Source organism: Thermobia domestica, chromosome 9, assembly GCF_964235325.1.
Source record: "Thermobia domestica chromosome 9, izTheDome1.hap1.1, whole genome shotgun sequence".
Lineage (NCBI taxonomy): Eukaryota > Metazoa > Arthropoda > Insecta > Zygentoma > Lepismatidae > Thermobia > Thermobia domestica.
The window spans coordinates 57,202,317-57,229,910 of NC_137462.1; the positions used below are offsets into that span (position 1 = coordinate 57,202,317).

The 27,594-nt window shown below is 34.9% G+C and overlaps 1 protein-coding gene across 1 annotated transcript in view; it reads right to left on the reverse strand.

The window, feature by feature from the left end:
- The window catches only part of LOC145694674 (uncharacterized), a 260,526-nt gene that overhangs the window by 143,170 nt on the left and 89,762 nt on the right, over nt 1-27,594 (reverse strand). The window contains exon 4 of the mRNA XM_081771169.1: nt 25,638-25,852. Coding sequence (XP_081627295.1) covers nt 25,638-25,852 — 215 coding nt within the window. The remainder of the gene's footprint in view (nt 1-25,637; nt 25,853-27,594) is intronic.

A 27,594-nucleotide genomic window follows, 5' to 3' on the forward strand; every position in this document is an offset into this window, starting at 1 on the left:
TCATCATACATGATCTTTTGCCCCTGACTGTCTTATGCACAGTCGTTATAACCTACTCTGGATCAAAGTTATTTTTTCCATTTTTACACACTCTTAAGTTGAACAGGAAACCGTTCATTGATCATCCGTTACCATTAGCATAGAAGTTATAATTGTGATAAGCTAAAGACTTCGTTTCATTTAAATTCTTCTTCCGAGTCCAGGAATCACCTCCAGACGTTCATTACATTAATTAAGTTACACCCTATATATATATTGACAAAAAATAATACCGATATTAGTGTCGATGAAATAGTATTTGGAGTCACTCAGACGAACAGTAACACTTCCGATGCAATTTAAATCCATACTCAGATAAGATTTCCCTTTATGCTCAAAATGAAACTATTCTCCCCGTGCGAAGAACAGGTATTCTGTTAATAATTTATTATTAAACATCACACCATAAAATACAAAGTGTATCACGTAATGTACACGTTATACTGTTACTTGCTTAATGTATAAATGGAGGATGAAGGACTATTATTGGATCAAAAGATCCAATATATTTCAGACAAAAAATTTCTTGTAGGCTTTATATCTGGAGAACAACATATAGTGTACCCAAACCTAAACTATGACTGAACTCACAAGGAAAGGTCACGCAATGGCTCCGCTGAGATCCGAACGAGACAATTGTGTTTGCATTTGAAATGTTATAACTAGATGAATCCCAAAGTTATACGTGCCACCGGGAGGAATATCGTGAGTTACAACATATTTTGTAATGTAAGAACTACAAAAAAATTACATGGCAGAATAGTTTGAACCGAGTCATTTGTTCGGAAACGGTTGGGTAAGTGGAAAACTCGACCAACACGTATCCCATCATTTTCAACGACAACCTTTTTGGGGTAAAAAACTTTGTCCCAGGGTCCCCCGCAGGGTCCCAGACGGGGTCCAACTCAAAATTTTCAAATGGCAAGGGGGATTAAGTGGCACATCATTTGAAAGCTGTTGTAAAATGAAAGAAAATGCAGCAGGTCTCGACTCTCTACAACAACCCTGTGCAAAATGGCGACGGGTCAAAGTGTAAACAAAAACTTAATTGAAAAGTCCATGGTCACCCCTATAAATCGAAAATGGTGAGACAAATGTGGAAACAGAAAAGGATGTGTGGTATTATTTTCAAAGTATAACGATTTAAGTGAAAACGTCTTGTCCCAGGGTCCCCACATGGTCCCAGGTGGGGTCCAACTAAAACATTTCAAATGGCAAGAGAGGTAGGACATCGTTTGAAAGCTCTTGTTAAGTGAAAGAAGATGGAGCACGTCTCGACTTTCTACGACAACCCTGTCCAAAATTGCGGTGGGTCAAAATGTAAATAAATTGGAAAACAATCCAAGATGGCTGCTTAAAACCTATATCGAAAGGATAACCATACCAAACTGCTGAAGCTAGGAAAACAAATTTGGCATTAATGTTGATTAGTAAGTGACTAAAATATGCAAAATGTTCAAAAATGCGACATCTTGAGTTCAAAATGCCGCACTATGTATCGAACGCATATCCAGCTCACACCACTGGTGTTGGAGAAGTGAACGTTTATGGTTAATAGTCCACAAAATATCAAAGAGTATAATCTGTAATCCAATATGGCTGCCAGCGTGAAAAATGAGTTTGTATATAAACATGTTATTTCTTGGAATACTGTGACCAAGCCAACAAAGTTTGACGCAGTTCGATGTACTGAAATGACTTACATATGTTTGGTACTACTTGCCAATCTTGCAAATGATTTTTTTCATTATTTGGTATTGTTTGAAGTATTGAGATCAAACCAACGAATGACATACAAATGTAACCATCACGAATACGTTACAATAGAGCCCCCAACTTACTGGTGCAGCAAGTTCTTTCTGTATGAACTACGTATGACAAAATTAGAAAAATACCCGAAGGTATTCAACTTTTTTTTTTTTACTATGAGTAGGAAGTCATAGTTGTGTGTTCATCGCATATTCGTTATATTCAAGTAAATAATGCCGAGATTACCGTGACGAACGTGCATTAAGAAGAAACCATATATGTGTTGTTACCGAATGAAATAATAGTTGAAGTGAATCGAAATTCAATTGTTGTTTAGTCTTCCTAGTATTTCTAAATACATAATAGAGAAAAATAGAGATTTAGATTTGTACTGTTATGAATGACAGGTTTTAAGCACCTTGGATTCAAGGTGGCCATATTTTTCAATTAAGCTTTTATTTACATTTTGACCCGCCAGAATTTTGGACGGTTGTCGTAGAAAGTCAAGACTTGCTCCATCTACTTTCATTTAACAAGATCTTGCAAACGATGAGCTTCTTAACCTCTCTTTGCCATTTGAAACTTTTTAGTTGGACCCCCACCTGGGACCATGTGGGAACCCTGGGACTAGACGTTTTCACTTAAATTGTTGTACTTTGAACATAATGCCAGACTCCCTTCCTATTTTCAAGTCTCACCATTTCCGATTTATAGGGGTGACCATGAACTTTTCAATTAAGTTTTTGTTTACATTTTGACCCTCCGTCATTTTGCACAGGGTTGTTGTAGAGAGTCGAGACTTGCTGCATTTTCTTTCATTTTACAACAGCTTTCAAATGATGTGCCACTTAATCCCCCTTGCCATTTGAAAATTTTGAGTTGGACCCCATCTGGGACCCTGCGGGGGACCCTGGGACAAAGTTTTTTTTACCCCAAAAAGGTTGTCGTTGAAAATGATGGGATACGTGTTGGTCGAGTTTTCCACTTACCCAACCGTTTCCGAACAAATGACTCGGTTCAAACTATTCTGCCATGTAATTTTTTTGTAGTTCTTACATTACAAAATATGTTGTAACTCACGATATTCCTCCCGGTGGCACGTATAACTTTGGGATTCATCTAGTTATAACATTTCAAATGCAAACACAATTGTCTCGTTCGGATCTCAGCGGAGTCACTGCGTGATCCTTCCTTGTCAGTATGATGTGCTTAGTGCCTGAAAAATACGAAAACTCGATTTAGGGGCCATTCAAAAATTCTGTTGCCCTTGATCCAAAAAATCTAATATATTTCATTCAATAAAAAATAAATCTTGTACGTCTTATATCTGAAGAACTACATATAGTGCAGCCAAACCAAAACTATCACTTAACTCAGCATGATGTGCTTATTCCGAAAGAAATACGGAACCTTGATTTAGGGACCATCCAAACGTTTGTAGCCCCTGATCCAAAAAGTCCAATATATTTCATTCAATCAGTAATTTTATTGTATGTCTTATATATGGATAACTACATATACTGTAACCCAACCCAAGATATCACTTAACTCAGTGTGATATGCTTATTGCGTAAGAATTATGAAAAGTCGATTTAGGGACCGTCCAAAAATTTTGTGGCCCGTTATAAAAAAAATCCAAAATATTTCATTAATCGAAATTTTTCTTGTACTCCTTATACCTGGAGAACTACATATCTGGAGAAACTCGATTTAGAGACCGTTCGAATATTTTATGGTAACTGATCCAAAAATTAATATTAGCCAAGATCATAATATTTTGATCCATATTTTAGATCATTCCTAAAATTCTTGTTTTTATCCAATCTTTCTTTTAAACAGTATCACTCTCTTTGTTCTCAATTTGAAATGTATCAAGCAAATATAAAGCATTGCTTATTATCCAATTTGTATTCGGTGTAGAGCTTCAATTTTCTCAAAGTTTCAAATAAGATAATGAAATATGATTTACTTACGGAATTCGTGTCAGGTATTATTATTACTTTTATTGGTGTTTTCCTTTCTTTCAATTGTTAAAACAAGAAACTTCCTTGCACTGTCATAAAATATGTGCTCTTTTCCAATAGCATAATAAGTGCTCATATAATTTTAAACTTTGAAATTAAGAATTGAATCAGTACAAGAAGTACAATTTGGATAACGAATGATTTATAATTGATGTTTAGTGGCGTACGCGTACTGAAGGAAAGGGATTAAGGACTTTGAAACCCCCCTTGAGCAAGGTATTATGCAAAATTAAGCACGTTTATCATATTAGCACGTTTATATATGTAAACACTTGATATTATATAAACTTGTGTTCCTAAAGCCCCTGAACCCCCTATACATTTGCGTAGAGTACTGATTGTGTTTCTCTTATTATTTTAACCGTTTTATGCTTTGAACGAAATTTGAAGTGCAGGGACCCTGTGAAGGTGACCACCTTTACTATCAAATTTTCTTTAATGGTTCTCAGTTTTTCTTCAAAACAATCAATAACGAACGAAAATTAATTATTGAGTTTGATTTTGAATCGAAATTTGAAATACCACCAAAAAGTTGGCCCACCCAACCTTATTTTGTAAATGCCTCTTAATAATTTTCAAAACAAACTATTTTCTCTTCAAACCAATCAATAAGAAAGGAAAACACGTTATTAGCTTGAGTATTGAATCGATATTTAAGAGCACAAAAGACAGTATGAAGTTGACCACCAAATGTATCCTGCAAATAGATATATTTTACTGGTTGTTTTGAAACAAGTGATTTTTTCTTCAAAATAAGCAACCCGCCCCGAAACAAATCACCTTCATCAACATTATTTCTTAATTATATTCTTATGTTTTTCGAATCAAATTACTTTTCTTCCAAACAAGCAACAACAAATCCACATCAAACGATTGATTTTGGTCTTGAATCGAAATTTGTCAGTAAAGGAATCAGATTGAATTTGATCACATTCTAAATTTATTTTGTAAATCTCTTTCTCTATTTTTTTCGAAACAAGCGATTTGCTCTTAAAAACAACCAATAAGAAACGCTTGGCTTCGGTTTTGATTCGAGACTTTAAAGTGGAGCCAATATGAAATTCCATCACCCATTTCTCTTGAAAAGACTCTTTATGTTTTTCGAAACAGACTATTCTTTTTCAAAATAATTAATAGCATACGCATATCAAACAATTGATTTTGATTTTCAATCAAAATTTTAAGTGGAGGAACAAGGGTAAATTTGGCCATATACCAACTTTATTTTGTAAACATCTCTTTATGTTTTAAGCAAGATACGATTTTTACTATTTTTTCTTCAGAAAAGTCAATAACAAACGAAAAACAAACGATTGGCTTCCGATTTCAATTCGAAATTTGAAAGGAGGCAACTTCACATAGGTGCATTGATTCCCTTAAAAAAATTCCAAATTTCCAAACGCAAATTCTAAGCCTACAGTTTTAAAATTGCAGTTACATGTACATACTTCAACTTAGTATACATAAAAAATTACAGCATTATAAAAATATCAGACAAATAATATTAGTTATTCGGTATTGAAAACCTCGAATCAACTATTGGAGTTATTTAGCGTCATTTTTTTTAATATCACAAAATTAAAGGTGTGGGACATGGATATATTACGAACAGTATTTTTATACAATTTGTATATATATATATATACATAATTTTTTAAAAATAGACCATTTAGAATTATTTATCCTTACAATTTTTTATATCCACAAATTCAAGGTGAGGGATATGCGATATTGATATATTCAGAAAGTGTTGACCACCCTACAGAATGTCGATCCTATGCCGTTTCGGTCCTGTGCCGTGTCGATCCTATGCCGTTTCGGTCCTGTGCCGTGTCGATCCTGTGCCGTTTCGGTCCTGTGCCGTTTCGGTCCTATGCCGTGTCGGCCCTGTGCCGTTTCGGTCCTATGCCGTGTCGATTCTACGCCGTTTCGTTCCTATGCCGTTTCGATCGTATGACGGTTCTCTCCTATATACCCTTAAGAAAATAATTGTTACTTAATATTGCGTAATTATAAAATAATGTATTTTTTATTATTTCGATCGGATGAAAGTTCTGCTGTCGATCCTATGCCGTGTCGATCCTGTGCCGTTTCGGTTCTGTGCCGTGTCGATCCTATGCCGTTTCGGTTCTGTGCCGTGTCGATCCTATGCCGTGTCGGCCGTACGCCGTGTCGGTCTTGTGCATGTAACCCTAAAGAGCAACAGTATTCAAAAACATGACGCAAAACTTGTAGAAAGACATAATCAGAGGCGTCTAATAGTGGACGGAAACCAAGGCTAGGTCAGAGACCTCGCCGTATTTTCAAGAGGACTGTCATAAAGAACTGCAGAACTAATGCGACACAACTGATTACAGAAATAAATCAGCAATTGGAACGACCTGTTTCCAAGGGCGCCGATCCCGGGAGGGCCGAGGGGGCCCGGGCCCCCCATCTCTCGTGTGAGCCCACTTACTGTATTTGTAAATTTACAATATTTGACATAATTTGAATGCATTTGTTTTAAAATCCTCATATATGCCTTCTGTATTTGAATGGGCCCCCCAAATTTACAGAGAAATCGGCGCCCTTGCCTGTTTCAATAATCACAGTCCAACGAAAGTGCATAACCTCAGATTGCAACTTCGAAATCTCTGATCACCATCACTAGTGTTGCTCACGGAAAAACGAGACGACACTCTAAATAAGGTTTTCTTGTCTAGTCGAGTGAATTTTGTAGAAATCTCGTCTTGATTCTTGAAAATCTTTCTTCGTTGTCTCTCCTTTTGTAAATTTATGTACAAAATTTATGCCGTTATTTTTTCTTAAATTCATCTAGAAGTTAACAGAATTCTTTCGCATAATGAGAGGTTCACGAGGGATGTGCTTCAACAATATTTAAGCCATATTTATTATTGGAGTATATTGTGTAATTACGTACAAATTTTTACTCGTTGATAAGTGTTCTTCATTGAGACGAGAATTGTATTGTTTCGAGTTTAAAAAGGTACATCTCGTCTCGTGGTCAATTCTAATCGTGGGAGCACGATGGCTAAGTGGTAGAGCGCTTACCTCTGGTATGTGTAGTTCACAGTTCGATCCCCGGCCAAGTAAGTGGTGGGCATTTTGTCCATGTTTTTTTCGGGGCATTCCGGTTTCCCCCACGTTCTCATTCCATCAATTCTTCCATCATCATTCACTTGCTTTAATCATCCGTCTCCCTTAGCCTAAAGAACATAATTGTGGGACGTTAAACTGAAAGATTCCATTTCATTTCATTTCAATATAATCACCACTAACCCAGTAGCGCGTGAAACACAACAAGAACATAAAATGAAACCGATAAATTGGAAAGAGTAAAGTAGCTCAAGGAACCATCTTTCTCCGTTTTCAACGATGGTTGTGTATATAGTGGACGCTGAATGAGGTGTATTCTCTGGCTTGCCTATTTCCTATCGTTAAACCTAGGGGAAGACCAATTTTATGTTTTATTCAGTCTTGTGTTAAATGAGTATTCTGACAGGAAGGAAGTTTCAGTAGTTAGTATAATAACTATGCGGGACCAGTTCAGGGGCGTCATTTAGGGGGGACAGGAGGGGTAATTGCCCCCCCCAAGAGTTTGAGGAATACATATACTTTAATAAATTGTCTACTAATATACTAGTACAAAACGTGAAAGTCTTATATCGGTAGTGCTCTTGCCCCCCTCAAACGAAGTCTGAAATGAGACCAGTTAGTCAATAGAACAAGGGTAGAATGGCCAGTTTCTTTCCTTGTATTACATAAAATTATATGGAAAACTGGAAATTAGAGAAGAAATCAAGCGATATATTAAATTTTACGATTAGCGATGCCACATTTTACAAGACAGATGGCTTTATTATACACCTACTTATGTGTATATGTCAATTCAAGATTCATTCTAAGAATCACGAAAATACAAATCAAGACAATACAAGATAGATTCAAACTAAGATAACAACGATTTTCCTGCTGTGTTAGTTACATTCGGGGAGGGGAGAGCAGCTTATAAGTTGATTAAAAATGCATTAATACTTAGACTGCCATGTTGCCCACACCATGGGCTACCGCTTTTTTATACCAGGGCACCGACCTGCCCACTATGTGGGCTCATAGAGATGTTGCTCCTCAAGCCGAGCTATCCACTGTATGTGCACACCAATCACCAGTTTCTTACGGTAGCTTCATTTAATCGGCCTGCTGGTACAACAAACACCTGCAGCTTGTGGAAAACTTGATTTAGAAGGAAAACATACATATATATATTTTTGGTCAAAAGAATAATACATATGCATGATACAACTTATCATGATGCATACTGCATGGCCCAGGAGGGTCAAATTTTTTTTATGGCGGTATTCTAAGTGTTAAATGAAGAATTTATGTGTTTATATGCATCATATGACACAGTATCTTTGCATAAGTTGATTTCTACACTTTTTAATGTGCTACTGTCGCAATTGTATGTTGAAATCACTTTGTTATTCGTAACTGTTTGGGGATATAAGGTGCCCAAGCAGGCTTTTGTTTATGTGGCGATGAATCATAGGGTCAGTTCATTCCTTTGCTACATCAGGTTAATAGTTAGTTAATACCGTGAAAAATACATTATTCAAGTTTATCCTGAATTACTAGAATCCTCATTCCTCGAAGAATAAGTTTTATGAAAAATATTGGAAGGTATATCCGATCTTTTTCTGGTTTTAAAAATACTTATTGATGCAAATTTGATTTCACTGGAGTTGCGTAAATCCTTATATACACAAACATCTCTAAATAACTTTTCACGACATCAAAACTGAGTCAAATCATTCTCTCAGGCCGGAAACGGTGGACGTTTCAAATTCATGGCAACATTTAGGCAAAATTTTTTTGGTACAAAATCGGAAATTAGAATATTATAGAACTTCCTTACTATAGGAGCTGAATTTTCTAAACCGCTGAAACATGTGTTCACTCATTTTTAATGAGGCGTTTATATACCAGTTCATTTCCCTTTACTCGGGAATAATTACAGACAATTCTTGTAGAGCACCATGTGCGTGAACAAATAAGTTTTGCACATGAAAAAGAAGAAACGCAATTTGTTAGGAGTGTATCTCTTACAGGAACCCTATGATTTACGATGAGAGCAGAAGGCGCAACGACTGGAAACCAAACTAATGACCTTGACCTTAAAGGGGAGTAACCTTGGGTTCTCTAACTTTTACGCTCTACTTCTTTCTCACCTGCCAGTGTGAAAATTCAAATACCAGTGTTGCAAGTCTTTCTTCAGATTCTCCTTACAAACCGATGCTGCTATAATGTTCAATTCAAATTTAAAAATGCCAGACTAGGTTATTAAAATCAATTTTTTGTTGATAATTTTTTCTATCTGTAGCCTAGAAGGAAATGAAGACTAGAAGTTCTGAAATTATCATTGAAAAAAATAGAATCAACAACCAGAAAATTATAACTTGGCTGGCAAGTCTGATAAGCAGGAAAAGAAAAAAAAAAAACTTGTGAACATGTGAACATTATGATACGCCTGTTGCTCGAATTAACAACTAAAAGCAAATCTAAATATAAACAGGTTAGACACTAACAAGGTTATGTTAAGGAAATAATCGTTTCGTTTTGATTATATAATTACTTTATTCCATTAAAATAGTTCTGTTTTTTAAAGTAGTCCAAGTTAATGTTCGGGTACAAGAAGAATGGATTTTTTTTTAATTGCAGATCATTCGCAATATATGGCGCGTTCAGTGCACAAAAGAATCAAGTCCATTTTTTTTTTGGGGGGGGGAAGGGGATTCGGTATTGAATAGTAGGGAATATCAGAGTTGGCAACGAATGGCTAGTGTTTTAACCCCAGGTACGTTGAGTTGTAGAAAAGGATGAAATGTAGGTTCTTACCTGTGGTTATGCTGAATTTGATAATTGTAGTGAGCAGTTAGATTCATGTTATGATAAATTGTGATTTTAACATAAGAGTATAGCATTATTCGTCAGTGTATTATGATTATGTGCATGATATTAATTGAATAAATAAATAATTAATAAGGGTTCGCGCTAATTACATGTAGTAATTTTGCTACTTCGATTTAGTACCTGATCAGTGCAACTAGCTGCGCCCAATCTTTGATAAGTTCTATTTTACCTTTCATCAGCGGAGTCATTTTGGATATATTTTACATTTAAAATCTATCACCGAAGCTCCTTTCAGAGCTTAATAGATTCATATCCAGATATTGTACATAACTTTTATAGTAATAAAAGGCAATAATAACTTTCCATGTACTTAAGGGTAGTGTACAAACGTTTTAGTCTCCTTTTCTTACAACTTTGCTAATTAGTTGAATTGAGTTGATTTTGAGTTTAACGTCCGTTTTAGCAGCGAGGCTATACGAGGTGGGACCTACTGATTAACGTGGAATCCGAACCACATAAGCTCCCACCGGGAATGAAACCCGGCTCTTCACAGCTAAAGGCGCGTACGCGAAGTGCTTAGCCACGAACGAGCTCTAACTTTGCTAATTGAATCTGATTTCTTTGCGCTCTGAAAGTCCCATATTAGCCTATGAATACAATTTCTCCTCTCACTTAGGTACATACATAATTGTCCTCGAGCTGATTTCAATGAAAATGTAATTTTATCCAGTAATAAGCTGTAATTTTAACGAATAGCCTACATCAGACATGACGAAAAGTGTTCCTTCGCATTTTTTTTTTTTTTTTTTTTGCTTTCGTGTGGAAGCCCAATCGTGTTTGACCCCTAGTGATAATACGAATGTAGTTCTAATTAGAAATTACCTATACGACCAGCTCAAAATCTTTCGGAGAGGAAAATAAGATACCAGAGAGAGGCCAGGCTCTTCACGCGGGATTTTTATAATGGTAAAAGGTGTTGACTAAGTTCTGGTAGAATGTACCCTTACCCATAGTCAGAGGCAAATGGCGCCATAGTGAAAATAGTGAAATGAGGAATTCAACTATAAGGCCATTATTATTATTATTATTATTATTATTATTATTATTATTATTATTATTATTATTATTATTATTATTATTATTATTATTATTATTGTTATGTTTGTTCTGAAGTAAGAAAAAGTGCCTGGATAATACATACAAATTAATCTTACGGTTCCCATTGAAGTGTCATTATGTTTTGCTTTGTTGTATCTGAATCATTCTTACTCACACAATACACACTGACAGTGGCGTATTTACGATTTTGTTTCGGGAGGGACTTTGCTAACTTTCGGGGGGGCCTTTGCCTGGAAATGTGAAAATTCTGCAAGATATTTAATTTACTTTACTATACTAAGTAAGATTTCGGGGGGGGGGCTTAAACCCGGAAGCCACCCCCTAAATACGCCACTGCACACTGACATATTCAAGTGGAAATTAATTCTTCTATTCTCTCAGTACAAAAGAAATTTAATAACTATAGTATTATCTTACTATTGATAAGTCAGCTTAAAACGTGTTTATCAAGGTTGAAGCCCTTGCTATGAAATGCCTATCAATACCACTAGGAAACACTCCGTTTACAGCATAATTCTTCATACATTTCCATGGCCTGTGTTTCAAAACTTTCGTGCTCATGCCTATACGTATGAACGCTTATTGGTGGAAACCAACTCCGTTGTACGCTTTTAATATAGTTTCTAATTGCTGGCTCCAGTCGCCGAAGGCGACAAATACTCGGGAGTCAAGTGCCATAATAAGAAAGAGTCTTGCTTTTAGTTAATATGAACCTAATACTGTACATCAATTAGAGCTATTTTATACTCAAGCATCAACAGTGAAGACGAGAATAAAGATAGGTCAATAGATCTTTTATTTTAAAGGAGCGATCTTAGCATCCGCCTGGTAAAGCATAGTAAATCTTATATAATAATAATAATAATAATAATAATAATAATAATAATAATGTAATTCACTATATCGAATGTATCAAAAGTTCGAGGCTATAGGACAACTCCGTTATGAGTAAAACTATGAGAAAACGAAAAGAGAAGAAAGTTATTTGAAGTGACTTTAAATTAAAAATGGTAGACCTTTCCCAATTGCACAAGCCGTTTGGGTTCCACAATGGTAAGGTGCTCTATATTACATTGTAAAGTAGAAACAGCTGGTGCAGGAAAAAAATCCAGCATTTTAGACTCAAAACCACCTGTTTCCAACAACTTCCCTCTCTTTCCATTTTGTAGTATCTTTACTCACAACGGAGTTGGCCTATGGCCTTTAAACTTATGAAACACCCTGTATATATTTGGATTTTTGAACTACAGGGTGGTTATAAAGTAAGTACCTATTTTTAATTTAAGTTATAGAAAATAGCCTAGAAAATAGCATCAGCTGTAGCTGGTGTGGAATACTGTTTATTAATGTGAGGTTTATCATTTATGATTTCAGAAGTTGTTCCAGTGAAAATCGCAAAATAGCTAGTATATACAGCTTAGAAGACAGAGCTAAGATTGCTGCCAGGTATGAAGTTTGGAAGTCGGTGGTGTAAGTGCAGAGATGGTATGTGGAGTTAAGAGCGAGGTATGACTGCAACGCTTAACCCTAAGAAAAAAAAATCAAAAGAAATTAATGACAACTGGTTAGTTGCAAGTCGATCTGGACGACCATCAACATCCAAATCGGAAGACAATGTGCATGTTGTTCAGGACTTGTTTGAACGTAACCCTTCAAAGTTCACAAGACAAGCTGCTTCGAACGTACAAATGGCCTGTGATTCAAGAATGGGAAAATGTAAGGGAATTGCTATTCATCCAAGACGGAGCTCCGCCCTATTACGCAATTCCAGTGGGAGAACGGCGTGATGATAATTTCCCTGGCAGATGGAGTAGCCACTGGGGATCTACAGAATGGCCTGCATGCAGCCCCGATCTAATCTCATGCGACTTCTTGCTATGAGGTTGGGCTAAGGAATAAGTATACAAGTTAAAACCAAGAGATATTAACAATTTTGAACAAAATATAAGTGAAATGTTTGCAAGTGTTTCATACGAGATGTAAAGAAGAGCCGTGGATTCTGTTTCTAAAAGATTCTAGAAGTGTGTGGAAAATGCAGATGCATACATTGAAATGTAACTTAATAAGCAAATGATGCACCTTAATAATGTATTCAATGGAAATAAAACTGTGATAGGTTGTTTACTTTTTGACAAGATTCATTGTTACAAATAGGTACTGACTTTACAACCACCCTGTAGAACAAAAATACTGATAGCAATAATGAATTTATTAATCAGTGAATTGATACATTCAGTACTACTAGGGCTATACTGCTTAAAAATAATAACCACGGTGATTGTTTCTATGGGGGCACGGTGGCTCAATAGTAGAGCGCTTAGCTCTGATGCGTTGGATCTGTGGTTCGATCCCCAGCCAAGCAATCTTGTGGTGGAGAACATCGTGTCCGTTAATTTTCTCGAGGTACTCCCGTTTCCTTCCACATTTTTATTCTATCAATTCTTCCATTATCCCTTAGCCTAAAGGACATAAACGTGGGACGCAAAACTTAAAGAAAGATTGGGTAATAGTATACAACAGTTCCTCATCGTGTTCCGTACTCGAGGATAGTTCTTACTCTTGCACCACGTACAGAAATGGTGGTATGTCATGTACAAGTAGTAATAGAACATAAGAAACCCAGATCATGCTGTACTCACACTGGAATATGCAGTATGAGTACACCGTGATCTGCGTTTCTTATGTGTGCTATTACAACTTCTACATGAAATACCATCACGTTTGTATGTAATGCAACAGTAAGAACTATCCACGACACAAGACATGCAATATGCGTTCAAGTTTCCCTCCCCTCCACACACACATAGTGAAATATAAAGTACAAGGGCACTACAGAGGCGCACATAAAGTGCACCGTACTCGAGGATAGTTCTAACTCTTGTACCACGTACAGAAATGGTGGTGTGTCATGTACAAGTTTCAGTCGATAAGTAAATGAAAGTCGCATTGTTACCCCATTTTCAAGTTCCTAGATCCTCAATGAATAATCCGTAAAAGACTGAACTTCGTGAGTCCTCGGGAAATTATGAGGAGCTGTTGTATACTATATCCAAAGATTGTTTTCAGTGCCTAATTTCAACTATTAACTCGCTTTAGATGGACTGAAAATATTAAGTAAATTTCTAGTTTAAGAGTGCAAAAAACCGGCAAGTTGCATAAGGAGTATAGAAAAGCTTCTTTCTTTCTTTCTTTTTTCTTAAATAAACGGATATGATTGATCCAAAGACATTTTTTTCTTTAAAGCAAAATTGAAACTTGAATAGCAATGAACTAAAATGCAATCAAATAATCACATCGCAATATTTTCACCTCATTTCAATGTTATAGTTACAAGAAGCAATATTGTTGCTATAGCAGAAATGACTTTTCTTTTCAAAAGACCTTAAATACTATATTATTAAGGCTCATGAATACTTTAGAAAAACAGTGTAAATAGCCCATCTTAAATATTTCGTAATCAGAGATCACTGTAACAAAAAGAAAAGAAAACCTATGCGCATCATTAAAAGTGGAAAGTATGCCAATGCAACATCAGGCAGTAAAGTAATTCCACTTAACAGTTCCATTGAGACTGGAGTTCATAAAATTAACAGCCTTCAAAATGGTTTTTACATTTTATATTTTACCTTTCATTGCTACAAAGAACGTTTATATATTAAAAAATGACTGTTTCTGAGAAATACGAATGATAAATATTCAGATAAGTAATCCCCACTATAACTGTAACGTATAATAGAAGGTAAAAGCGTTTTGTATTACTACGTATTTTGGCGATGTTTGCATAATACGTGTACACAGCTTATCAGTTAAATCCAAATGCAATACTTTTGAAATGGGTACATATATTGCGTAGATATTTCTACTTAAAGCCTAATTATGTATTCTACTTACAAAATATTCGGAAAAGAGTACAGTTTTGGACAGCTCTATTGTTGCCTTCAAAATAACACACCCAATGATGATTTTCAGACGATTTCTCCCGAAGAGGGGGGATTTCAAATGGGGATTAAAGTAGTTTATTGAGCACGATCACGAGATTTGATCCTGGGGGAATTTCGTAGCGTCAAGGGAAAATTTCACCACGAACACTCCTTGAAATCAACACTGAATACATCCTTTGTTATTGAGTTTGAAAATAATGAACCAATTTGGCTATATCTTCCAATAATTAGTTTTCTACATGTCAGAGAGAACTACGTTCAGATAAACCCAGTCATTTCGATGCTATTAACACAATAACAAATATGAGATGAGTACCATCATCCGAGGCTAGTTTATAACAAATTTTGTTATTTTTTCCTCTGGTTTGTTTATTTATCATCCTAAGGTAATTAAAGAAAATAGAGTTATGTAGTGCAGTTAGTTCTATTTAATAGTGGCATTAATATATATGTAAATGTAGTGTTCAAACTAATCGCAGGGGGGGGGGCTATTTTTAACACTCATTTTAAGCCTCTACACGGTCATAGCCACTATATGCAGGGACCATTTGCCCTGCATGCACTTAGAAGCTGGGGTTACAATGAATAGTTTGGTATAATTTTTTATTGTTGAAGCCATGCACAACCCCAGGATAGCCAGTATCAAACCGAATCCAATTTAATATATACATATATATATATATCTTGAGAAATGCAAAACCACTATAGCTTCTTCCTTTTACCGTCAAGTACGGTATTTTATAAATGGATGTATCAGTTTGTACATTGATCTATCATATACTGTCTATCGAATATTTGGCGCAGTACAATGTAATGGATTTAAATTATTTAGATTTACATGATGCCTACTCAACGCATAGTATTTTGTTTCTGGTAATTTAGTGACTTTTCAGAGAGAAGTTCGTTCACTCTTAACTGAAATAATTAGTTCACATTAGCGCATTTGAGATCAAGCTTGATATTTAAAATAAGAACAAGAAGAGATTTCAAATACAGCTCTAAACTATTATTATTATCATTCGAAACTGGTATTTTAGAAGGAAAGCGTAACTCTTGCGGTACTTCGAGTATCGACATGTGTAGCACTGGGACAATTGCTATATTCTTCGAAATACTTCTTATTCTCCAAGCTAAAAGAGGATATTTTTGGTGTTCAGTTAGAAGATAAGCACACAGTATCAACTTCTACACAAAGACTAAATTTTATAACATTGGTGTAGCCAGCAAGTTGTTCTAGGTGAGAATAACATGACTTTTCAGGGGACTTTTTTTTTCTGCATACTAAAAGCAGACTCAAGATCTTTTTTTCAGAATATGAGACCATTATTAGTTCACCATACGTACATAGAAACTTTTCTCAGAATACTACGAACATGAAACCCAAATATAAGGATCAATTATACTGAAAAGTAATTAAAAAAATTACTGGGATACATGGTAGACATCCGAAAAATGTAAACAAATCCTTATATCTGATTGGTCAAACGCCTCTCCATGATATTTAAAGGGGGCTTCTAGAAATATTATATTTTTTGTTTTCTTTTACAGTTTTCATTAACAATTTTCCAATAACTATTTGCCAGTGTTTACTCAAAGTTGAAATATAATATTCCTTCTTAGTTTTTGACATATTGAGATAATTGTAATTACGAGAAAGTATTACGGAACTATCCAAAGAACAACTTGTTTGCGGATTAATTTATCACAAGTCACTCATTTTGTACACAGTTGTCCATTGTTATGATTATATTTAGGGATTTTTGGTCAGATCTAGCTAGGAATAAGTATAAGAGATAAAGTCAAAATTAACGTTCAGTTTCCATGATTTATAATAATAGAGTTCAATTAGTACATTAGAGATAAACACTTAACAGTATAAGTTTTGAAACAAGTGCAATGTGTAAAATTTAGATACAGTACGACATATAGTTAAAAATGAATAGAGGTTTCGATTACTGTGATAGTTTCCATTAGGTGTTCCATTAGGTGTGCTGCGTGAACTCCTCTTATACATATCCATAACTTACCAAAATTAGCTAATCAGAATGAATCACATAATATTAGGGTGTTCCATCTCAATACCCACCCCTTTGTTATTATAGGGTGAAATTGATGCTTTTGGTTCACGTTCCACGGTGTGTACCGCAAATGTCCTGATACGTTTTAGAAGATTGGCTATTTATATCTGAATCAATTTTAAATCAATTTTAAATTAAAGAAATTGTATCTTAACATTTTGACAAGGATTCTAACCTTGTAAGTTGACAATTGTCTTATAATTCATTAATATTATTACAAGTAGTATATGAATATCCGTCGCTGTGGATATCATCATCATAAATTATGAACTGCATCAGACTGGCAATGGACAATATAACGCCATAATTCTTTTTTTAATTTTCTGGAAAACTACGCACTAAAGGTTATCCTTAGTCATCTAATTTTGTTCAACTCGATGTATTCTATCGATTAATATATGTTATCGTTGCACAAAAAACTTAAAATTTTAATCATAATTTTAGGCTATACAGGGTGTTCAGGGTAAATTTGACAGTTATTCTTATTGCGTGTAGATATGAGTTGTCGGAAAGTATTGCCAACGTTCTCACATATTACTTCACTTTGGTTTCAGTTACAACTGCAAAGTCAAACAGAGCTGCAACGGACGAGTGGAAGACATCAGAATACTGGAAGAGTTATCTGCATCATGATGATTCGTGCCGGCCACACAATTTCTACAATCAAGACAGCTGCTTAGTGGTTCTTGAGCACTGCAAAAGCGATACGAAGTGAAATGCAGAAGTGCAACGGTGACTCTGCTCCTTGCCATACTGCCGGGAAGACCTTGAAGTGGTTGCGTGACAATTTGTATGACTTTACCAGTCCCGACATCTGGCCCCCTAATTCTCCTGATTGCAAACCTATGGATTATTATGTGTGGGGCGTGTGGAGTAACACATCAACCGCACTGCCTGCAACATAAAGACCCAGTTCATCGACGGGATTCGGGCGGTATTTGCAGCTCTTCCTATGGGCATCCTGAAGGCTGCATGCTCCAAATTCAGGAGCCGCCTTGAGGCAGTTGTCGCCGCAAAGGGTGTTTTTTAGTGATTTTGCTTCCTCTTGTTCTCCTTCTACTCTACGATTTCCGTGAGCTCAATACAATTTTGAGGACAATATTCCCTGTTTTTCCTATTACCCGGACACATAGTATTTCATTAATCATGCGGTACTATCGTCTCACTAGTGTCATACTGAAAAGCTTGATGAGAGTATATTTCAATGCTTTTTTCGTCTTAATAGCTGGGATGATTAGCGTTAAGTATCAATTTATAAAATAACAGAAAAATTTGCTTTGTCTTTTTCTCCAAAACTAGCATGAGAATTTTCATTTACCCATATCATTTTGTTGAGTTAATTAGATCTATTGATTGGTCTGTATCTCACCTATGGACTTTCCTAGGTGTGTTTTTCCGTTAAGAGTTAAGGGGAAAGACTAGTAAATATTTTTCAAAAGCTAACAATTTTTCTTTTGCCAGTTTCTCGTAAGTGAAAAGAGATAATGAAATGTAACTTTTCTTAATAATAGATAATGTTATTCTACACCCGAAAATACGAATCGGAAGAATTTTCAGTGTTGCCACCCATAGAAATTACAGTGTGACCAGAATTTGAATTACCCAAAAATCTAGGTTATGGCAGTGACTAGAAAAATGAACTCAACGGGAATTGATGACTTATCATGCTGTCTATGTTTCTTGTTAACTACTTTTTAAATAATATTTATATTTATTTTGTAATAAAGAGTACAAAATAAATCATTTTTAATTATCAGTAGAATTAAAATACAAATATTATTAAAAAAGTAATTAACAAGGAACACAGACAGCATGATAAGTCATCAATTGCCATTGAATTCATTTTTCTAGTCACTGCCATAACCTAGATTTTTTGGTAATTCAAATTCTGGTCACACTGTAATTTCTATGGATGGCAACAATGAAAATTCTTCCGATTCGTATTTTCGGGTGTAGAATAACATTATCTATTACTGAGGTAAGTTACATTTCATTATCTCTTTTCACTTACGAAAAAGTGGCAAAAGAAAAATTGTTAGCTTTTGAAAAATATTTAGTAGTCTACCCCCTTAATATCGGTAATATAGAGTTTTCCGTTGTTGCTTATTGCATCAGCATATTTTGATATTTTACAAGTGCTTTATTTTTCTCTATGAGTTGTTCGCTATTATTATTAAATTAACTCAAATTAAAGCTATTATTATTATTATTATTATTATTATTATTATTATTATTATTATTATTATTATCATTATTATTATTATTATTATTATTATTATTATTATTATTATTATTATTATTATTATTAACTTCTTTTATTTGTGTAGAGAAGAAATTACTATCTAGGAATCTGTGGAAGTAAATCGGCAAAAGACTAGACATTAAAGGTACCATTCTGCCATTTCTGAAGAAACAGGTTATATGATCAACTGCAGATTCGAAGACGAGACCTCCCAATTTGTAAGCAAGAACGCTAACTGTACATATATTTCCACAACCACTTTATCTTATACTCCTATAATCAACAAAAATGCGAAACATTATTACGCATGAACATTCTGTACTAGACTCACACGCAAGTAAATTAACATTTTATTGTTGGTCATTACCATGCTAGTTACTTGTAATTACACAGGACTTGTTTTAACATGAACTTGACTTTAATGTAATCACGTTGAAGTATAAATAGCCTTATATATACATTAGGTGTCATAAACTATTTCCTGCAATATGCTGCTTAATTGAACACAATGAGCAATAACTATGCGCACACAATCTTAGACATCTACCTGTGTTATCTTCTGAAGAAGAGGAAGAAAGAGGCATCTTTTATCCCTTCAAAGTCACGCATCACACACGAAGCAGAACATCAATGATTGCTTGCTGGCCTTGTCATGATTTCTTTCTTTTTTGTTTACAATCAGCGGGAGACTATTGTATTAAATTATCACACTTCGCTGCAATTAGCGTGAGTATACACAAAATTCATCTAAGATTCTAAAACGGCAACATAAATAAAATTAAAAACATGTTCCCAGTTCACCATGTCTATTAGATATTAATTATAATTGTATTTATAGTCAATTTTCAAATCCCCAACTTTTAACGAATTATAATCATAGACAAACACATTTCCGAAGGTGGGAAGAAGAAATTGTGGTATTGTACTTCAGAGCTGCACAAATTATTAATCGTCAGAATATTCAAATATGTCCACAATACACTGTTAAAAATCCTCAAAAATCAAATACTGAATCTTGTACATATACTACATAAATCTGTCGAAATACAATGGATTATTATGAGAAATGAGAAAATAAATAGTTCAAGTGAATGTTTTGTACAAAATGTTCAAAAAATCCTGGACATTCATCTCTCTTTGGAAAGCTCTGAATTTTTATCAATAAGTGTAAGCCAAATGTGGATCATCTTTAGCTGTCTAAAATCTTTGTTTCAGACTAGAATGCTAAATTATGACAGCTATGAGAATCCAGCCTCTTAAAGAGAGGTGAGTGGTTAGTTTTTTTTCAACTATCTGCACAAAACTATAACTTAAACTATTTATCTTATACAAGCACATCATTGATCAAAATATTGTCCTCAAGATATCCTCTCATATCGCCTAATGGCTTATTACCCACTGATTTCACCAAGAGAAGATTTTCGCCATTTTAGGCGATATCAAAATTCCCATTTTGTATAATTCCATCTCGCCTAAAATGGTGACGAGGGAATTCCTATATTTGATTTTTAAACATTAGCACCACGAAATTTTGAAATTATAATAGTGGTTTCCCTTTCCTTGCCGGTGAAAAAATATTGCACACAGACCATAAAGTAAATACCCAAATAAAGAGTGTAATCCTTTGGGGAACTAGCCCTGTGTGCTAGCATTTATTAACAAAAAAAAAAAAAAAAAAAAAAAAAAAAAAAAAAAAAAAACTGTTGGTATTGATAATACTTTTTATCCGTTGAAAGAATGGAGGGAGGGAAGGAGATTCGTATTCACTGATTTTTGTCAGAACTTCAGATTCCCAAGGATTCTTTATCTTGTTATACTTTTCCATAATTTTCATGAAGGATTAGGCTTCAGTGATTTTTTCATATTTTCTTTTCTTCGCTGATCTTCCACTTGCACTATCCGTTAACGAACCATAAATCAAGCAATGTATGAATTACTTAATGTGTAATGTTTCTGGTTCTTTTATAGTCATTATGCTTTCTCTTTACAGTTGTAATTGCTGATTTTCTTGTAGTAATTCTTTCTGACACATTTTATGATTATCTGTGTAATAAAAAGGTTAGAAGTTTTCCACATATCGTCCTTTGTTTCACCAATACTTGAATTTTTTCTATCCATCATTACGAATATACGAATAACGTCACTATATTCTAAGTATTTTCATAATCCAATCCTTGAACTGTGCTCAATTAACGGTAAACGATTACGGAATAAAATAAAATAAACAATCTCTACAACATTCCCACGAAAAAATATGTAAGTTGCACATATTTTTGGTCTCCATAAGGTAATTTCATGGGCGTTGATCGACCCTAAAGTTTCTTGGGGAGCGCTGATTGACCCCCCATGGGCACCCTATTATCTGTATATACAGTATTTGCTTGGGTATCTAAGAATGAAACACATACCTCGACGCTTCTTCCCAAGTTATACGGAAATCGCCGTCACTGAGTAGTGTAAAAATACATTAACAATTAACGTAATATAGGCTTACACCTAAATTTCTTTAGACTCTTAATTGTTTTAATTTGGGACTACCACTACTGATTGTAACGGAGAAATTGCACTTTCATACATTATGCAACCATCATATTGAACTTCCGACGATTGGATTCACGGTTGTTTTCAGAAGTATATATCAACTAGTTGTGAAACATAAAAATCAAATGTAACTCTATCCATTACGACTATGGAACTCATTAAATAAATTTTTAAAAAATTGTGACCAAAGTGATATACTTATTCATTAAAACTAAAGTAATGTGTTATAATTTCGATTTGTTATTTACAAAAAATCAACTTTTTTTAATTTGCTAGAATTTTTGTTTAAAAATTGGATCATATCATGGGGCTCTATGAATGTTGAAATACACCCCCCCCCCCTAAGAAATGATTACATCGAACATGATTACGAAAACAAAGGCAGAAAAACAAGTGTATGAATAACAATTTTTTTAGGTTAGAATTAATCGAATCAAATTACCATTATCTATATTATAAAAGAGAACGTACAAATCCTTTGTTCCCTCATCACGCTAATACGGCTGAACCAATTTCTTTTATTTTTGGGGGGTTATTAGGATTTGGACCCTAGATGGTTTTTATCATATCACTTTAATTTTTAATTACCAGTGTCTTCAGATAATTGACCATTCAAGTGTCCATAACGTACAAATCCTTTGTTAGTTCATCATAGGTAAAAATAAACGTATTTATATGCAACCCGCATGACCGTGTCACTCGGCGGGTTAACATAAATGACAGGCGCTATAATGTTAACATTTACTGCAATTTGAAAGCGAAAAAGTAAAAATTATCTAAGTAACAAAGTTTATTGCGTTCCGGGGTGACCGCAGCGAAGCGGGGTGAACGCTTCTAGTATTATTTTAAGCAAGAGCGTACAAGAAATCAATTTGCTTTTTTTAACAAGAAACGCAACTGTAGAATATGTTTTCTTCTTACTAGCCAAACGCAAACAACGCAATAGTAAATTCAACGGATAAGTAGGCATATGCCAGATCCAATCGTAAATGAAATGAAATGAAATCTTTCAGTTTAACGACTCACGTTAATGCCCTTTAGGCTGAGGGAGTCGATGATTAAAGCAAGTGAATGATGATGGAATAATTGGTGAAATGAAAAGTGGGGAAACAGGAGTACCTCAAGAAAACCCACGGACACAATGTTGTCCACCACAAAGTTACTTGGCAGGAGATCGAACCAGGAACCCCACATACCAGAGGTAAGCGCTCTACCACTGAGCCACCGTTCCCCTCGCCAAATCCAATCAAGTACAGACTGATGAATTAAGAGTGAGTTCAAGTAAACTACATTTTTATTTTTTCTCGTCCAAAATAACAGTAACAGACTGCAAAATTAAGATAATTTATATTACAATTACATATTACTTGTGTGTAGGGCATGTTCTTTAGCAATATGTTCCACTGCAGCCTCCTCAGATTTCGAGTTTGCTCCCAAAACAAAATTTTCTGGAAGAAAGCCTGAACGAAATTATCCTGTTATGACATTATAACATAATTCTCAGTTCTTAAAGCCATAACGGGGGTACGGTGGTTCAGTGGTAGAGTGCTCACGTCTGGTGCGAGGACATCTTGTTTCAACCTCAAGCGATGTATGTTTCCGATGGAGAACAACGTGTTCGTGGGTTTTATAAGGGTTCCTTCGTTTCCTCCCACATTATTATTCCACCGTTTCTTTTCATAATCAACCACTGTCACTAATCATCCACTTTCTATAGCTGAAGGACATAATAATGAGGGGCCAAACTGAAGTGTTTGATTTCATTTCTTGTTAAGGCTCTTCGATAAGCTCATCCCTACTGCTTCTTGTTTTAGTGAATAACTTAAAAACAATGAATAATATCAAAATTGTACAAAGTAAGTCAGGTAGTATCTGCAAAATGCTATTACACGAACCAATAATTGTATTCATTATCTTTCGATATTGTATACATTCGGATGTCCAACAACTATGATGTCATAATCTATTTTACCCAAATTTCGGGTCTACGAGAAAAGGTCTGAAAACAGTAATTTGTTTAGTAGCACTTTGAAGATACTACCTGGATTAATTTCTACTATTTTTATATTCCTAGTTGTTTTTCTGTTATTCAGGAAATTAAAAAAAAAAACGGGGAGGAGCAGTAGCTTAACAAAGAGCCTTAACCCAATATATAGGAATCTTACCACTTTATGCAATTCTGTGATGCTGTTTATTTTTTAAATTTTAGCCTTCGCTTGTAATTATTTCTTCAGTTGTTTCTTAAATTTCAAAAATGAGAATTTTATTTAAAATATGCCATCAGAATAATCAACCAAACTGAAAGTTATAGCGAGTTTATAGCGCTAAAGAGCACGTTCACATTTTAAAGCAAGGTTTAACGTATAACAACAGTAAAGTTACATAATATATAGGGCTGGATTTAGGGGGTGCACTGGTGCATGTGAACCCCCCCCCCTTTGTTGTAAATATACTCTAAATGCTATTTGTGGAAATGAAATAATTATCACTAAGGGGACAGTGACTATAAATCGGTGAAATAATTATCACTAAGGGGACAGTGACTATAAATCGGTCAATCGCGTCTTCTATACAAGAAGTAAGAAGTACAAGAAGTAATTTTTCGGAATATTACAAAAAAAAAAAAAAAAAAACTTTATTACGTAAAGGTCAATCAAATTCATACGCCAATATACGTTTCAATTTATAATTTAAAGTGTCAGTGAATCGTGTAATGATCTTCAAGTGATGTGAATGAAAACATAAAAATATAAGTTTTACGTATTATTTCCAAATCATATAATTACGCAATATGACGTGGTAGTATAAATTTATATTTTAAGGCATGAAAAGATATTTAACTTGTTTCATTTCAGTATATTTAAATTATTGTTCATACAACTCAACAAGGTTTATATTATTGAACCGTATCAGTACTAGTGGCACAATTAGAACCTATCCTTAGCGTATACTGCTAAAATGTTCTGACCCGAACTCAGTTCTTTGAACCGTTTAGGCCAGTGGCTACATCGTTCGTTCGTATGGGTGTCTCTGAACCAACGCAGCGACTAAACTGCTTACTCCAGTGGCCACATCGCTCGCATGGGTGTCTCCGAACCAACACAGAGATTAACATACCGTCACATAAATGGCATCTCTTCACAGGGACATATGTGAATCGTAGGCGAATACGTTATATGAGTGGCGACCTTACTAAGGACAAACTTACCGTTATATAAATGACTCTCGTTTCCAAACAGGGACGTATGCGATTGAACTCAGAATGTTATATAAATGTCTATGCCCAAACTGGATATACGAGATCGAACTCAGGAACCCTTATAACTAAACTGCAACAGGCGTTATTTCAAATACAAAAAAAAAAAAAAAAAGTGGAATGGCAGCCCATATCGCCGTAAAGGAAATCATACATACGCTATTCAGAAATGCATATATCAATAATATGCAATGGGTATGAAGGAATTCCCCATAGGAATTTCCAGACATGTTCTCAAGAAAATTCTCAGATATGCTAAGACTTAAAGAGGTCCAATATAAGCAAAAAGTAAGCCTTGACAGTAGTAAACACGAAATGGGTCTCTGGGAAGTAGGGAGCTACAAGCCGCCAACTTCATGGCTCCTGGTGTTCAGAGAATGCGTGCTTCGATGTATTTTTTCACGGTTTTAGATGAAAAAATGAAAACTATACCGTGAAAAACACTATACCGATATAAGCCACTCCACGGTTTCTTGCGTTTGAAATAATACGTTGTGTTATTCATATTTTCCACGCTTTTAGACGTCCCTAGCTCTGAAAGATCCATATGCACGTTTGCACTTTCTTTTTTTTAATTTTGATCTGAGGACAGTTTGTCACTATAGATCATTAACATCCTATATATATATGGAGGACACCAAAATATTTTAAGTGCTCTAAGACTCTTAATCCGTTCCTAATAATAATATAGTTTCTATTACAATTTGAAATATTTTAAACAAGTGAATGATTACTTACGCTTTCCAAATGCCTTGGATTTGCTTCTTGGATGCTGAGAAAAGAAGTCATCCCAGCGGCAGCCAGAAGCCCAGCAAACGCAGGGCCGATCCTTTCAAGCTGACGAGCAACGTAGATGGAATTTTCCCACAGTTTACAGTGGAAGCATTTGTTCAACAAAACAGCACTCAGGTTAGCTTTGTATTCAGGTTTTCGTGAAATGTAAGCTAAAAGACCTGTACAAAACATCAACAAAAACACAGTCGCACACAGAGAATAACGCATACGGAAAACTTAGTAATGATAATCACATACATACTGCACACATTTTACATTATGTTTGGATTTTGCTAATTTCTTTGTACATTGTTACTGATTTGTAAAAGTGAATGTATTTTATAAGTATTAGGCACTCAAAAAAGTTCTTATTAAATTTCAACTTCGTGACATTGAACAAGCTTTCTGAGTATTTTGGTTTGAGGTAAAAAAAAAAAGAAGAAGAAGAAGAAGGTAACACTTTAATTGCTATCTCTACTTGGACTATAGTTTAATATACAATCCCGATAAGATGTGAAATTACGGGTTCTGTGATGCGGAAATGCTCAGTATTACATTGTGTCACTACTTCATAGTAACTTATTGACTTACACTATTATACAAGTGTGTCACAATATCACGGCTTCCAGTAAAGTGAGTGGTAGGTCAAGAAAGTTGGGAACCACACGATAAAATAAGTATTCTCATATTAACTCTGTAATATCTTAAATATCCATCTTTAATTCGATAGTTGTATTTCCGAACAGATACACAAAAGTAGAAGGTACAGGTACGCTCTCCACTTCGGTCAGGCCTAAGGCGCAGTACAGCTTACAGCTTTATACTTCCATGATTTCGGTATTGACGGGAGTTGAAGAGCATTATGATAATGAGTATGATTTTCTGTAGTGAATACATCAGTCAAAGAAGAATGTAATGGACAATAAATAGGAAAATAGCAAAATTTGAATTTCCGTCCGATTAAACACACTCTTTCTGCTATCAACTGCGTTATCTGATACGTGGGATTAAATAACACTAATTTGACAGGAAGAGTATTGGAATTGATAGATGATTGATTACAGTTTAATTGTATAGGGCAATACTCAGACTATGTGAGACAAGAAATTGGATTTTATTGAATGCTTGATACACTCATTAAGGACAGAACCTCCGAACACACATATTATATAGGGCGTTAGCCACTTAGCTATAAAGGAGTTCGCAATCTACAATAATTCTCTAGTCAAGAATGAAGATAAAAAATAAAAAGAATAGACCGAGAGAGTGTGTATGATGTACTGTCTTGTCTTGTCTCGATACCATCCCTAAATATACTATTGTTGGAACGTGTGGCCCAGAGTTCGATTTTCGGTGTTAAATCTCCAGTGTTGACTTATCTGTTTGATTCATTAATTTAAATTTCCCGTTATTGCATTACACCTCAACTACACCTACTGGATGTCAATATGGAATTAATTGCCTTTCTTAAGTCATTTGTCTTAAGAATGAATAGAGTTCGTATTATCTAAATCAATATTGGATACAGTGTAAGAGAATTATTTTGCTTGTACGTCAAGAATCAAATATAAATACGAACTCTCTTAAGCTTTTCCGAGGGCCCTACTCAATAACAGCATGGCGACTAATAAACAAAAACAATTCGCGAAGAAAGTTTCAGCAAGCTCACACGCATAACACACAGGGTAAGTGAGTGATTTCTACTTAGGATAGCTGTCAGTTCGATTTCTCTCCGTGATTAGCACATTATCTAAATACCGAGAGAAATGCTCGAGCGCAATTCACTCGGTTATTTTCATATCGAAACAGTGATCATTCGATTATGCAATCTCTACCTCCAACGAATAGATCCAGATAGACTGTTGAAACTGATACTTTATTTCTTCCATAGATGACATTGCAAGCCACAAACGGCTTAATA